A 13565-nucleotide genomic window follows, 5' to 3' on the forward strand; every position below is an offset into this window, starting at 1 on the left:
AAGTGCTAAAGCATGTCTCAAATTGTTATTAATACAGTATATTCATTTCTCTTATTTCTCTGGCTGTTTCAATAAAGCATGAATATTACCAATGAACAAAGCTCCAAAAAATTCCGTTGACACTGCAGAGAGGCACAAGCCTATCAGCAGGCAGCTGATAGCCTTTCAAGTAGATTGTATCAGGTTTTATCTTAGAACTTCTCCATTTCTGTTCATTTCCTGCACTGCTGCCAAAATAAGTTTCTATTCTGTTTTTTTAAAAAGTCTGGTAATTCCTAGTTGCTCACAAACCAACATGAATGCAATTTCAGAAGTGCAAATTGTTTTCAAATCACATTAATAGAAAGAGAAGAAAATAATGCAAAATGGTTTAGGATAACTTCAATAACAGTACCAGCACTTATTTAAAATCCTTCAACAAACAAGTAGCAGCAGAAATTTTAATATTTCTAATTATTTTGTTTTAACAAAGACTTACCCTCTTGCAGGATCTAAGGCAATTGCTCTGGGCTGATCCAATTCTTGCCAAAACAAAACTTTCCTCAGTGATCCATCTAAATTAGAAACTTCAATCCGATTTGTTTCAGAATCTGTCCAGTATAATTTCTCTCCCAGCCAGTCACATGCCAGCCCATCAGGTGACAGAAGTCCAGAAATGACCACATTTTGTACACTCCCAGATTTATTGAATTCTGTTCGTTTAATGGCTTCTTCACTGACGTCACTCCAGTAGATCAACCCCTTTACAAACACGAAGTCTACTGCTGCTGCGTCCTCTAACCCACCCACAATCACTGTGGCGTTCTCCTTCCCGTTTGCAGCATCCACTAGTCGCAGATCACGTCGGTTCGCATACAGCAACAGCGGGGCAGCTTTAAATGGGAGAAATAAGGGGGAGGGGGGCAGACAGATGCATTAACACCACTTTTTTTTTTTTTTTTTAAAGTGTAAATTGCACTATGATGGTGCATCAAGCCATAACTACTAAGAAATTAAAAAAAAATAAAAGGTGGGGGGACATTTTGAAATTTTACTAAAAATCACCAACTCTAAACCTTTCAACAGTGCTACAACTCAAAATGGTAACTTCATAACGGGCAGCTCATTCTGGGCTGTGCATTACTAAAATAAGATTAAAGAAGAAGGGCGAAAACAAAGATGACAGGAGTTTGAAGTGTCCAAATGACAGTGTTCTGTAGAGAAGGACACTTAAATAAGAATTTGAAAGACAAGGGTTAGTTTTCTAAGCACTCAGTGCTAGCCCACCTGAGAAAAGATTCTGGGTTTTTTTTGCTAGAATTTAGTAGTATACACCCCACTTCTATAAAACCGTAATTCATGTCAAGCTGTCAAAGCCACCTGTATGTTTATACTCTACAAAATCATGTATCCTGGATATTTTATATGTAATACATACAAACAAAATTCATTGCACATCATGAGACAAATGCTGTTTTAGAGTATTGGAGTTGGTATGAGGAGGTAGAGAGAAAAATACATCTACAGGAATGGGAAACACTGAGTTTTTTCAAACTCAGCTCTACCACTCCTGTTCAGTTCTCTACCACAAAGCCTTTATTTTATATGCTTTATTTGCTTACTCTATCAGTTTGCACTGTCTGTGTATTTTTCATACACAACACCTCAGATGACTAATGAAAAGTAGTAACCATGAAAACATAGTTTCTTAAATGTAATATGCCCGTTTAATTGCCCTTAACCACAAGCTATATATAACATTATGAAAATTCCAGCCTCATTCCTACTTCAACAAAAGGTTAAGAAAAATACTACATTTGTATAATGCAGACAAGCACATCCTTCTAATTCCACTATCATAAAACATTTCTACCTTTCCCCGTGTTTACTCAGGCACTGCAGCAACTGAGCTGTACAGCAGCATTTAGATCCATACTATGATTGGCATACTAAATGTTCCTATACATGTCACCGCACAAATTAAAAAACTTGCACATTTATTCACCAGCATAGGTGGGGCACTTTAAACCTCTAGCAAAATATATGTCCTAACCAAAAGGTTTACACTTATAGAGCCAAAGACGTACATGGTTGAATAGTATCAAGGTCTACGTTGCCAGAAAAGTTACAGTTCCTTGTATGAGAAACTCACATGGAAATTAGAAATACTAACACAGACTTCAGAAAATTCAAAAGCTAGTTTCCAAGATCAGACTACTTCCCTCATTACCACAAAACTAAACTGTTTATCAAAGACACTGCTACATATGCATTGGGAAAAGCTGAAGGAACTAAGAAGTTCCTTAATCATTTATCTACTGCCAAATAAACAAGTTCTTAGATGTTTGGAAGCTTTTCTTTCTGTTGTCTCCCCTCCTCCCCTTTGGTTGTTTTTTTTTTTGGTTTGTTGTTTTGGTTGTGGGTTTTGGTTTGTTGGTTGTTCTGGGTTTGTTTGGTGGGGTTTTTTTGGTTGGTTGGTTGGTTTGGCGGGGGGGGGGGGGGGGGCACTTTGGTGTTGGTTTTTTTTTTTTAATCAAATTGTTTAAGGCTGTCATCCTAATTTTAGAAACACTGAATATAAACTGATTTACTACAACCTTTAGATAGAAAGTTACCAAAATGGAGGGAGGGGAGAGAGGAAGCTTTGTTGTTTTAAATAATGCTAAATTTGTATTCCCCCTTCCAGAAAGCAAGTTTTTATTGTGCTGCAAAACATTGAGTTTAGATATTATCATTTCCATGAAGACGGGGTAGACTTCTTTAAACTAGAAAGCAGAATCTTTATATTACATAGGTTTATTACCTTACTTTGCTATCTCCTTCCCTTCCTTACCTAATTTCCCACCTCCTAAAGATTTAAAATTAATAAGAGAGTTTCTTGAAATGCAGGTTGCTTACGATGCCTGCATCTTTTCAGAAAAAAGTATTCAATAAACTGCAAGTGGCAAAAAATAGATATGCAACAAAACCCTCTACTTTAAAGCCTGCATACAATTGTAACCCGAAAAATCTAGTTAATAGCCAGCTCAATGTCATCTAGTGCACCATAGGAAAGTGTGCAGCCAACTGGCAGAGCTCTCTCTAATAAGACAGCATGCCCAGCATTTGAAAAAAGGTAAATCCATGCACAAATGAGTAAAGACTCCATTATTATGTGCAACACGGAGCAGGAGTACCCATGCACACAGCATGCACTGAATTGGAACACCAGGCATGTCAAGTGTAATCACCGAGGCCTGAAGGCACTGCTGAGCCTAACACAACCACATTGCATAGGTTATTCACTCCTTGCTGGAGCTCAGAGCTGGCTGAGGAAGGACTGGAAAAAAACTCCTTTTCATGAATGATACAACTTAGTTGAATGACGGCTCAGAAGAAACACAGCTACACTTAGGATGTGTAGTTTCACGCAGACTGATTCAAAGCCACAACTTGTAACACATTCTGCAGGGTTGGCAGATGAGGACATTAAGCTTCTCATTCCAATTTGTTGTGACATTCAGGAATGAAACATGCATCACCAAAATAATAAAAAACAGGTTTGCTCCCCCACCCCCTCCAACCCTTCCCAGAAAACACAAAGGCTTCAATACCCTAGAAAAGCCAATTACTGAAGTTGGCAGCATTAGTACCTAGTATCGTCTTTGCCGTTTACTTGACGCAAACAGCAATGCCAGAAGGAAAATTGTGGCAGAAGGTCCCTGCCTGCTCAATATGACTCAGTTTAAAAGAAGCACAGGACACTGAAAAGATGGCTTTTTGAATAATGCAGTTATGAAATATATTAATAACTTAAGGGAAGAAGTCCAAGTTCAAAGCTAGACAACTATTTTGCAGTTCAAGTTATAATGGGGCAAAGAGATAGGACTATTTTTTTTTTTTTAAGAAGCTTTCCTTATGTTTCTGTATCCCTTTCTATAGACATCAGAAGAATAAATATTTTAACTGGAAAATCTGCAATATATTGAGGAGGAGCACACATTTTTAAAAGTAAAAGAAAAAACACCCATCTTGGAAATCAACTGGAAAAGTAGTAAATATTAGCATGTCCTCTATCACCTGGAGGTCTACATGTAGTTTATTCTTCTAATTGAAGTACCCAGTACAGAGTAAAAGCTATGCTTAGGTATAAAACAAGGTTTTTTTGGATCCACCAGCAGGACAAACATTTGCCTCAAGAAGACAAGTTACAAAAACTGAAGTTTAAAACATTCGAACTGCAACAAAAATAATTTTAAATCATAAGAAACTCCTGTCAATAGTGGGTCACTGAGCCTAACTGCTTCTTAACTCCAATAGTCACATAAAAACTTCCATAAGCTTGCTACATTCAATATTAAAATCCAGACACTACCTTTTTTTGCCTTGACTTTGCAACTAGAATTCTACATCAGCATCCTTCTCACCACCTAACTCCAGTTCTTGTACCAATTCTTCCTCTTGGTTGCAACTGTTGTCTCTCTCACTAGCATACTGAAACTTTCTAATACCCAAGATACCTAACTCTGTTTTCCCTAACACTTGTTTACTAAACTCTTTGTACATCTGATTTTTAAGTGTCTGATACTGGCTTAAAAATGCTACAGTCCACAGGATGCAAAGTGATGAACTAACATACAAAGATCACTTTACCAGCTAAAAATGTTTTCCAGTTTTTTTGGTTTTTAAGTGACAACTTCAAGCTCTCAGAATTTGTCATGCTTTTCTTTAGTCCAGAGGTTTTTTCCACAAGTTCCCACTCACTCCTTTCCACTTTAAATGATCCATGACACCTCAGTCTGCCATGAGGTCAGTTACCTTCAACAGGCTCATTCTCTTTCACTGACATGGAATTTAGCCTGGTTAAAGCAATTAGCACAGCATTTTCCCCAAACCCTTCTTTCATATTCTCAACCCCTAGCAATGCTGTTCTACCCCCTCATTTAGTTAAAGGCCCCTCCCCAAGCTGTTTCAAGTCATTAGCATCAGTGAAAGGTTTGACTGGGTTAGTGAGTTGAATCAACTCACGAAGTGGTTCAGCAAACTCCAAAACTAACATAAGGCAAGCAGCAGGGAGCTGGAAGGGGGAGCAGCTCTCCCCCCTCTCACTGGCAGGCTGCTAGATCTGCTCAAGATGCGACTGCAGCCACATCCTTTCTCCCCAGTTCCACTTTCAGCTGCTGGTTCCCAACCTCTCTTTTGCATTGGCACTAGCACTTGTCCCACAGGACGGTAAGACAATGCAGGGAGCTAAACCAGCAGAAGGCTACAGTGCTCTCCCCCACACCTGCCAAAAAGTAGGTTTTAGCCAACCATCATCCAGAACCGCTTCACAACAAAATCAGATAAATCTAAGTACTAGCACACCAGAGAAAGGGAGGACTGCATCAGCTTTGACAAATTAGTTGAACTAGTTGCTTGTGAGCCTCCAATTTAGAAACAGGACCCATCAGACTACAGGTGGCCACCACAAGTTGTGGCAACCTGCCCCAGAATCCCAGTGTGGTCCAGCTGGTAATACTGAGCAACTGCTCACATTGTGGAAAGCAATATCCATGCAGGAGTCGACTGGTAAGAAACCCATGGATTGTTACACTGGAAGAAAATGTCATTGTGCTAGGAAAACTCCCCCTCTTTTAAAAGTCTTGCTGAAGAACTCTGACCATCTAAAGGTGAATTGATACTGCCAAGCATACTGCCACAAGGATGGCAAACATGGACCGGAAAAGGGGAGTGTGGTGGTAAGATGCACCAAGCAAATACACACTGGCTGGGATGAGGCAGAGTAAGCAAGAATTTGACAGATGCCTTGACAGAATTACATGCACCTACATTCAGCTCACAAAAGAATGAAAAGCAGATAAATGGACATAGATAACCAGCAAAGAGCATTAATTACAACCTCCTCAAAACCATACTATACACAAAACTCCTGGTATGTAATACAATCCTCCCCATTCCCAAGACGTCCCACAGAGAGCAAACACAAGAACATAAGAAAAACTCTCTGGACTGACACAAGGATTCTGGCACAGTCAGTTGTGAGGACTCTCTTTTTAATCCCCAGGTTTCAAATTTCTTCATCATTGCTTATGCTTATAAGGAATTCTGTAAATTGTTATCTGTGAGTTTTGCTGCTTAGTTTGGAGGAGCAAGAAGAAAAAGGTTGAGGTAGCATGGGGAATAAAACCCTGGGAGACTGGAGTCAAATCAGAAGAGAGGCAAGTTGCTAATGAAAATACACTTCCCAAAGAAGCAGGGACACAGCCTAACGAACTTTCATGCGGAGATGGTTTATATTTTCAAACAATCAAAAAAAATCACCAGTAACCACGTAAGAGTTTCATCACAACAAGCAGCAAGCCAGGATTCTGCACCAAGTGCTCCATCAGAGCACCTTTCCCAATTTATTCCACACAATTCACAATTTTTTTTAAGAAAACTGGATTACCAGTAGCCCCTATTCCACCTTCACTGTGAATGGGAGAGCTCTCTTCTCTCTCAGTCTCCCTGCTCTCACAAATACACTTGCAGGACACAGCAGGCAACTGGGACTTGAGTAAACAAGCACAAGGCAACCCAAACTTGGCAGAAAGGACTTTTTCTCCTCCTTTCAGCTAACCTGAAGTGTATTGCACATGCTAAAGCCAGCCAAGGGCTGTTCAGATAGTAATGCAAAAGGTCACAGGAACAGTCAAGCTTGCCAGTGAATGCAATGAGTAACCACATCAGTGCAAAAGTAAAGATACCAAGCAGCAACAATGGTACCTGGATTCTGCACCAAGCTTCTACTGTTAGTTTTGCAGGCCACTGGCCAGATAGGAGCTGTGGAGACCAAGACATCCTGTAAGACCAGCTGGTACAAAGGCAGTAGTAGCCTGCTGCATAACAGGGAAAAAAATATCTCTTACTGAAGAGCTAGAAGGACAGAGACAAGAGAGTGAGAAGAAGGGAAGAAAATTAAGTACAGGGAAGGATTGAAATACCAGGTCCAGGCATAAAAAACCCAACAGACCTGGCAGAGTATAGCAAAACCATACACAACTGTACCACAAACGCCAGCCTATCACAGCCAAATAACCTTCTGAACAGCAAGCATTTCTGACCAAATCATCCTTTTGGCAACAGAGCCATACAGCCAGTAGTTGATGATTTCCAAATTACCACAGCATGTCTCTTCTCTGTGTTAGGTAGCACTCTGATCCACTGTCCATCTTGACATAACATAGACTCTCCTACTCTGAATTTCATTCAATTGCACTCTCATGGGGATAAAACACACTACTTCAGCAGCTGGTATCTTTTTAACTTTATAAGCTGAATATCTTGCTGACAACAACCTAGGATGAGCAGAGCGTTATGCTTCCCGGTCAGGCATCTGCTTGCAGCTGCATTGCCATATAACACTACCACCTTCCTCCATTACCCTCCTGCTTATGAAAGGGAGTCACAAAGTGTCAAGAAAATAAAGGTGACCTGGCAGCAGCACAGTACACTTTGCTGGGCCAGCAGCACACTCTGGAAAGCAGGAAGGCTCCTAGGGATGCATGACCAAGTAGTACCATGATCCATATTAAAGCCTGCAGAACCTCAATGCTACACTTCCCATTTCCTCAGGTGGCCTCACAACCTTCCTTCGACACTCTCCCAGTTTCTCAAATAGAGTAACACACAGCACTGCAGATGAAATCATAACAGTTTCACGCACACTGACAATGCTCCCTTAGTTCTGCTGGAAACACTCATGTTTAAATCAACACAATCCATTAAATGAAAAAATTTAATATGCGTTAATATGCTGCAAAGCGTCTCCTGTCTACAAGGTATGTTTCTGACATTCACTCATATAGAAAAAGAAATACTGGACTAAAAGGTCTCAACACGGCCCAACAACATGCACTTGCGACCCAGAAAGGCAACTGTATCCTGGGCTGCATCAACAGAAGCATGGCCAGCAGGTCGAGGGAAGTGACTCTCCCCCTCTGCTCTGCTCTCATGAGGCACCACCTGGAGTGCGGCATCCAGCTCCAGGGCTCACAACATCAGAGGGACAGGGACCTGTTGGAACAAGTCCAGAAAAGGACCACGAAGATGACCAGAGGGCTGGAACACCTATACTGTGAAGACAGGCTGAGAGAGTTGGGAGTTGTTCAGCTTGGAGAAAAGAAGGCTCCGGGGAGACCTTACAGTGGCCTTCCAGTACCTAAAGGGGACCTACAAGACGGCGGGAGAGGGACTTTTTACAAGGCCATGTAGTGACCGGACAAGAGGGAATGGCTTTAAACAGAAAGAGGGCAGATTTAGATTAGATATTAGGAAGAAATTCTTTACTGTGAGGATGGTGAGGCACTGGAATGGGTTGCCCAGAGGAACTGTGGATGCCCCATCCCTGGAAGTGTTCAAGGCCAGGCTGGATGGGGCTTTGAGCAACCTGGTCTAGTGGACGGTGTCCCTGCCCATGGCAAGGGGGATGTAACTAGGTAACTTTGAGGTCCCTTCCAACCCAAACCATTCCATGATTCTATACTGCACCAGCTGGGTCCTATATCTAAATAGGGATGACATTTTGCAATCCAAATGTGAAGCCAGTACGATGACAGATACGGTGACCTGATCACACTAAAATATAACACTACCCTTCACACCTTCTGGCATCATCACTCCCTACAGCACTTCTAACAGTTAGAAAACAAACCAAAAGGTTCTATCATATCCCTCATGAAGCTGCTGAAAGACTGTGCATTGCTTAAGTTCCTCCACTGAATTAGAGAACTGAGACATAAGACTTGATGCTGAGACCAAGGCAGACCGTTTTCCAAAGCCTAGGAAGGGTAAAGGCTGCAAGACAGACCTTGCACACCCCGGCAGGCTGATGGGAATGCTCCAAAATTTGTTGCAACTATGGAGCAATCACAGCTCACTATGTGTTCCAGCCTTGACATCACATGTATTTAGGGGTGCACATCCAGTCAACAGCCTGGGAGTGCTTGGCCTCAATCACTCCTGCCAGCTCACTTGCTTCCATAGCTGAAGGACCCTAGTTATACTGGCAGATACCATGTAGGAATAGCCCCAGCCAACAGGTCTCACCAAGATTGCTAATAGTTCCATGTAGTCCAAAAAATCCACACCCTGAGCAAAGCACACTGGTTTACCTTCAAACAAAGCCTTTTTCCACATTGGCAAGAAGATCATAGATGCTGAGCTACCCTTAGATTACTTTTTCAACAATTTATCCAAGTTGGCATGCTTAGCCTAAACGATAAATATTTCTTGAAGTGTGTCAGTTAGTCTAATCAGGTAAAAAAAAACACCAACCCAACTTATTTATTTATTCTGTTCTGTGGTTGGGGTTTTTTTGTTTAGATTTTTGAAGCACTATCAGGAAGCTGCTGTAAAGCATGATAACAGAATTTAGCACAACAGACCCCAACTTTTGGACAGAATGACCCATAAAAAAGAAAAAGTTGCCAGCACCGATGAGTACACCACAAAAGTAAGTGACTGTCCTCAGCTAGGACAGTGGGTAGGGGCAGGGGGAGCAGCAGTACTACCACAAAGGCTTGTCATATTCATCCCCACCTCTCTACAGTTCTTCAACAACCAACGTATCAGTTACCCCATGATTTCTTTGTGGCATACTTCCCAGATCACACTGGGTGAATGGCATCTTTGTCAGTTCATCCATCACAACAAGTATCAAGAATAAAAAGCCCCATATCTCTACAACTTTTTCCAAACAACTTCAGACTTTGTTTCTCATGCAGCTAAAATACTTTCTTCAAGACAAGACAATATCAACAATTTCACAAAAATATGAAGGATTCACACTGAACTAGAAAATAGTTTTATAAGAAAATTGAAATAAAATACTCACAGTGCAAGTTTAAAACATCTGCCAAAGGAAAAAAAGCTCTCAAACCAAAATTACACTTTGACCAGTCAAATTCTTAAGACTATCAAATTTCCTACTAAATTAATATTTAAATATTAATTTAATAAATAACAATTCCAGTTCAAACAAATAGTTAGGGACTGTTTTTAAAAGAGTAAGGAAGGATGTGCACATACTTCCAAGAATTTTGAAAATTACTGCACATTTGTTTGTTTTGGATACAAAGTTGGACCAAAGTGATTTATTTTTTTTTTAACTCTCAAAGCCACTCACATTCCAGCACTACTAACATCAACTCTTCAACAGGCTTACCTTAGATGCAGTGACACATGAAAAAAAAAAAACGAAAAACAAAACAAACCAAAACATACATACACATGCAGGATCCCTTGAAAAAGGTGAACAATATTGTCTTTTTCATGTTGAATAGGACTTATTTCTGGTAATTCAAAGGAAAAGAAACCCATAAACACAAACCCATCCAACTTGGAATTATTTTACTTACTAATTTTACCATTACCTACAGGGTAAAGGCTAACTGTTGAGCCTCAGTTCAGTTTCTGAGTTATTAGAACACCAGTGCATTTTCCAAATGGACATAAGAGTCACTACAAAGTTTACAAATTCCTACTTTTCTGTTATTCTTAATAGTCTACTCTATTAATCTATGTGTGGACAAGAGGACTCTTGGATTTCCAAGGTGTTAACATTTTAATTACCACATTGTAATTCACACTAGGGCTACAAGCAAGAGCTTTATTCACTGCTTTTACAGAACAATGAAGGGAAAAAAAGAATCTACAATGCTACAGCACTTTACATTTCTATCACCTTCCACAGGCCCATAACTTCCAGAATTCAAGCAAACACATCAGCCACCTTCTAGAAGCCTGAACTCACTGACAAGGGACAGAGGAGAATGCTTATTATTGAGGAGTTCTGGAGGCATAAAGAGTTTACAAAAAAAAAAAAACCAAAAAAACCACAAACCAAACATACAAACTATGTTTTTCCTCTCTGAACAGATTGCAGGGGAGGGAAAAAGAGTAAGAGGAAGAATATAAAGGAGAAAATTACATTACAGCATCATAAACAAGGAAAACAATTTCTGATGAAGAAAAATTATACAGCTAGTTGACTAAGATTTTCTGTCTCAAATATATTACTTTTCAAATCTGACATCAAGAGCTCACACATGCCCCTCAAACAGAATCAAAACTATATTCCCATTTCTGCCACATTGATTATATCATGAGGGAGTAATTCTATTTAGGTAATGTGATCCTGTAACAAGATACTAAAAAAATGTTGCCATTTTCCATGTCTGTTTATATTAAAAACATTTCCTTATTGTTCTCTCTGTACAAATAATGAAGCTCAAAAAGCATTCCAACTTTTAAACTGACATGCCTCTTTCTCCAAATAGTTTATAACATTTTGCAAAGGAAACTAAGTATTACTAACTAAACTATTGCTTCTTTTAACCTGCACTTTGAATGGTATGTTCTTAAAAGTATATATAAATCAAATGGAAAAAAGTATTACAGTATTCCCATTCTATTCATAGACTGGTAGGTTTGACTATTTCAAAATTGGTGGGGGCTGTGCCAATTACATTGAAACAGAAAGGTCTGTAGCAAGATAGTCACAAGGAGACAAAAACCCCACCCTATTTTCATAACTGTTTTGCAGGAGAACATTTCAAAAAGGAGAAACAATGACAAGCTCATTTCTACTTGCAAACACTATCACTGTGTTCAAATAAAGTTCTGTCCACAGGGAGCAAATATCAAGCCTGTTCACACTGTCAATCCCTTGCCATAAATATTTATAAACTACAAGAACGCATAGAGACCTTAATGGAAGGTTCTCTATGTCAGCTTGCCTGCCAGATATATAAATAGGAAAGTTACTTAATGTTTATGGTGTTGATACCCAGCATTTATGTACAACCCATTAGAGATGCAATGCTTTCCCCTTCCAAGCCTTGGACAATTACCACAAAAGAACACAGCTTCTTTGTTTAGAGTACTGTGTGCCCTGTAACTCTGCAAGTGATATATACTCTGAAAATATGCAAGTGAGGTATAAGTTGAAGAAATAAAGGTTATTATTAGAGAACCTATTTCTTTCACCAACAGCAGTTACCCTCTGGAAAAGCCATCACTACAAAGCACTTGTCACAGAAGAAGCGAAGTACTCGCTGCATGCTCATCCTAAACCTCACCTCCACACACCAATAGTCCCCCTTGGTGAGCCATAGCATTCAGGTTCAAGGACTCACCTTTTAAGCAAGCAATGCCAACTCATTTATATGAACGTGAACAGACCATCCCTGCAGCCTGCAAAACAGCTGCACCCCCCACGTCCTTCTAAGAAACTAGTATTAGTTACTGGTGAAAGTCCACCTGTGGGAAATTCCTTAGTAATGTAAATTCTACTTCACTGGCAACAACTACCTTCAAAGTACAAATGGCCCCCATGTGCCATCAAAGAAGTGGGTGGCAGCAAAGAATTTCACCAGCCACATATAGTTCATTAAACAAATCTCTCTCAGGTGAGCAGGCTGAAGTGTGAGGGCTCCCCAGCAGAACTGGGAGAAGAGCCGAGCACGTCAGAGCCACTGGCTCGGCCAGAAGCAGGAGCATGAAACAAAGCTTTTCTGGTGCCATGCAACAATAACACGTACCCCTCCCTATAGTACAAGGAAGTGGACTCTTTTGAAGAAGCTACTAGCAAGGCAATCCAAGTATTTAGCACTTCACAGGAAATTAATGAGGTTAAATATGCTGGGGATAAAGAATATAGTGTTTAAGTCTGCAGACTGGCTGCCAGAGATGAATGGTGACAGATCAGAAACTGAGACCTGTTTCTCCCTGTTTTCTTCCCCTACCCCACTCCCTCAGAAGGAAAAATAAAATAAATATTATCTTTGCTCTACTTGATTTGAACTAAAAAGTAAATCCCATATTACGTGCACTACAGCAGATATTTTTGAAGCTGGCATTTCTGAGATGCGACATCATCATAAAGGTGGATTACAGATGTCCAAAGGAATCAGATTTCTCCAGCTCCCAAAGACAGACAGTTAAAACATTCCTATGCTCCAGATCCTGACCTATCGGGGGGGGGGGGGGGGGGGGAGAAAAAAAGAAAACCAAAAACCAAAAGAAACACCTCTACCCATTCTACAGCTTTCAGCCAAATTCCTCACCTATAAACTCAGGTAATACAGAGGTAATCAATTCACCAGTGAAAAAGGAAACATGAGATATGGTTAATGCCCCTCTAACCAGTATTGGTTTGAAAAATGAACAAAGCTTTTCACCCAAATAAATCTGTATAACTCCCACTCAAGGATACAAGAAGCCCATCATTTGCATACACCTCTAACCAGATATACACACATCTTTACCCATATACCCAGAACTTCCCCATATCTTCATCGCACTTGGCCAAAACCCCTACTTCACCTTACCTCCAAGACCTATGAAAAATTCCATCAAACTTTCTAAGTCCTAATTTTTCAGAAAGAAAAGCTAAAGCAATCTGATGATAAGTAAACTGTATCACAGAGATGCAATTGCAAAACCTATTAAAGTAATGGTGGATGTTGTAACACCTTAGATCACACTAATTTTAGATTGTTCTATAGAGAGATGAAAAAGGAAAATGCATTGGAAATAACGGCAGACAAAGGCACACTGATTTC

General features: G+C 40.1%; 1 protein-coding gene across 3 annotated transcripts in view; it reads right to left on the reverse strand.

Annotated features, from left to right (window-relative positions):
• The window catches only part of LRP6 (LDL receptor related protein 6), a 128357-nt gene that overhangs the window by 110760 nt on the left and 4032 nt on the right, over positions 1-13565 (reverse strand). For all 3 annotated transcript variants that reach the window (XM_056339622.1, XM_056339623.1, XM_056339621.1), the window contains exon 2: positions 479-872. In XM_056339622.1, the coding sequence (XP_056195597.1) occupies positions 479-872 (394 nt within the window). The remainder of the gene's footprint in view (positions 1-478; positions 873-13565) is intronic.

This window comes from Falco biarmicus, chromosome 5, assembly GCF_023638135.1.
Source record: "Falco biarmicus isolate bFalBia1 chromosome 5, bFalBia1.pri, whole genome shotgun sequence".
NCBI classification, from domain to species: Eukaryota; Metazoa; Chordata; class Aves; order Falconiformes; family Falconidae; genus Falco; species Falco biarmicus.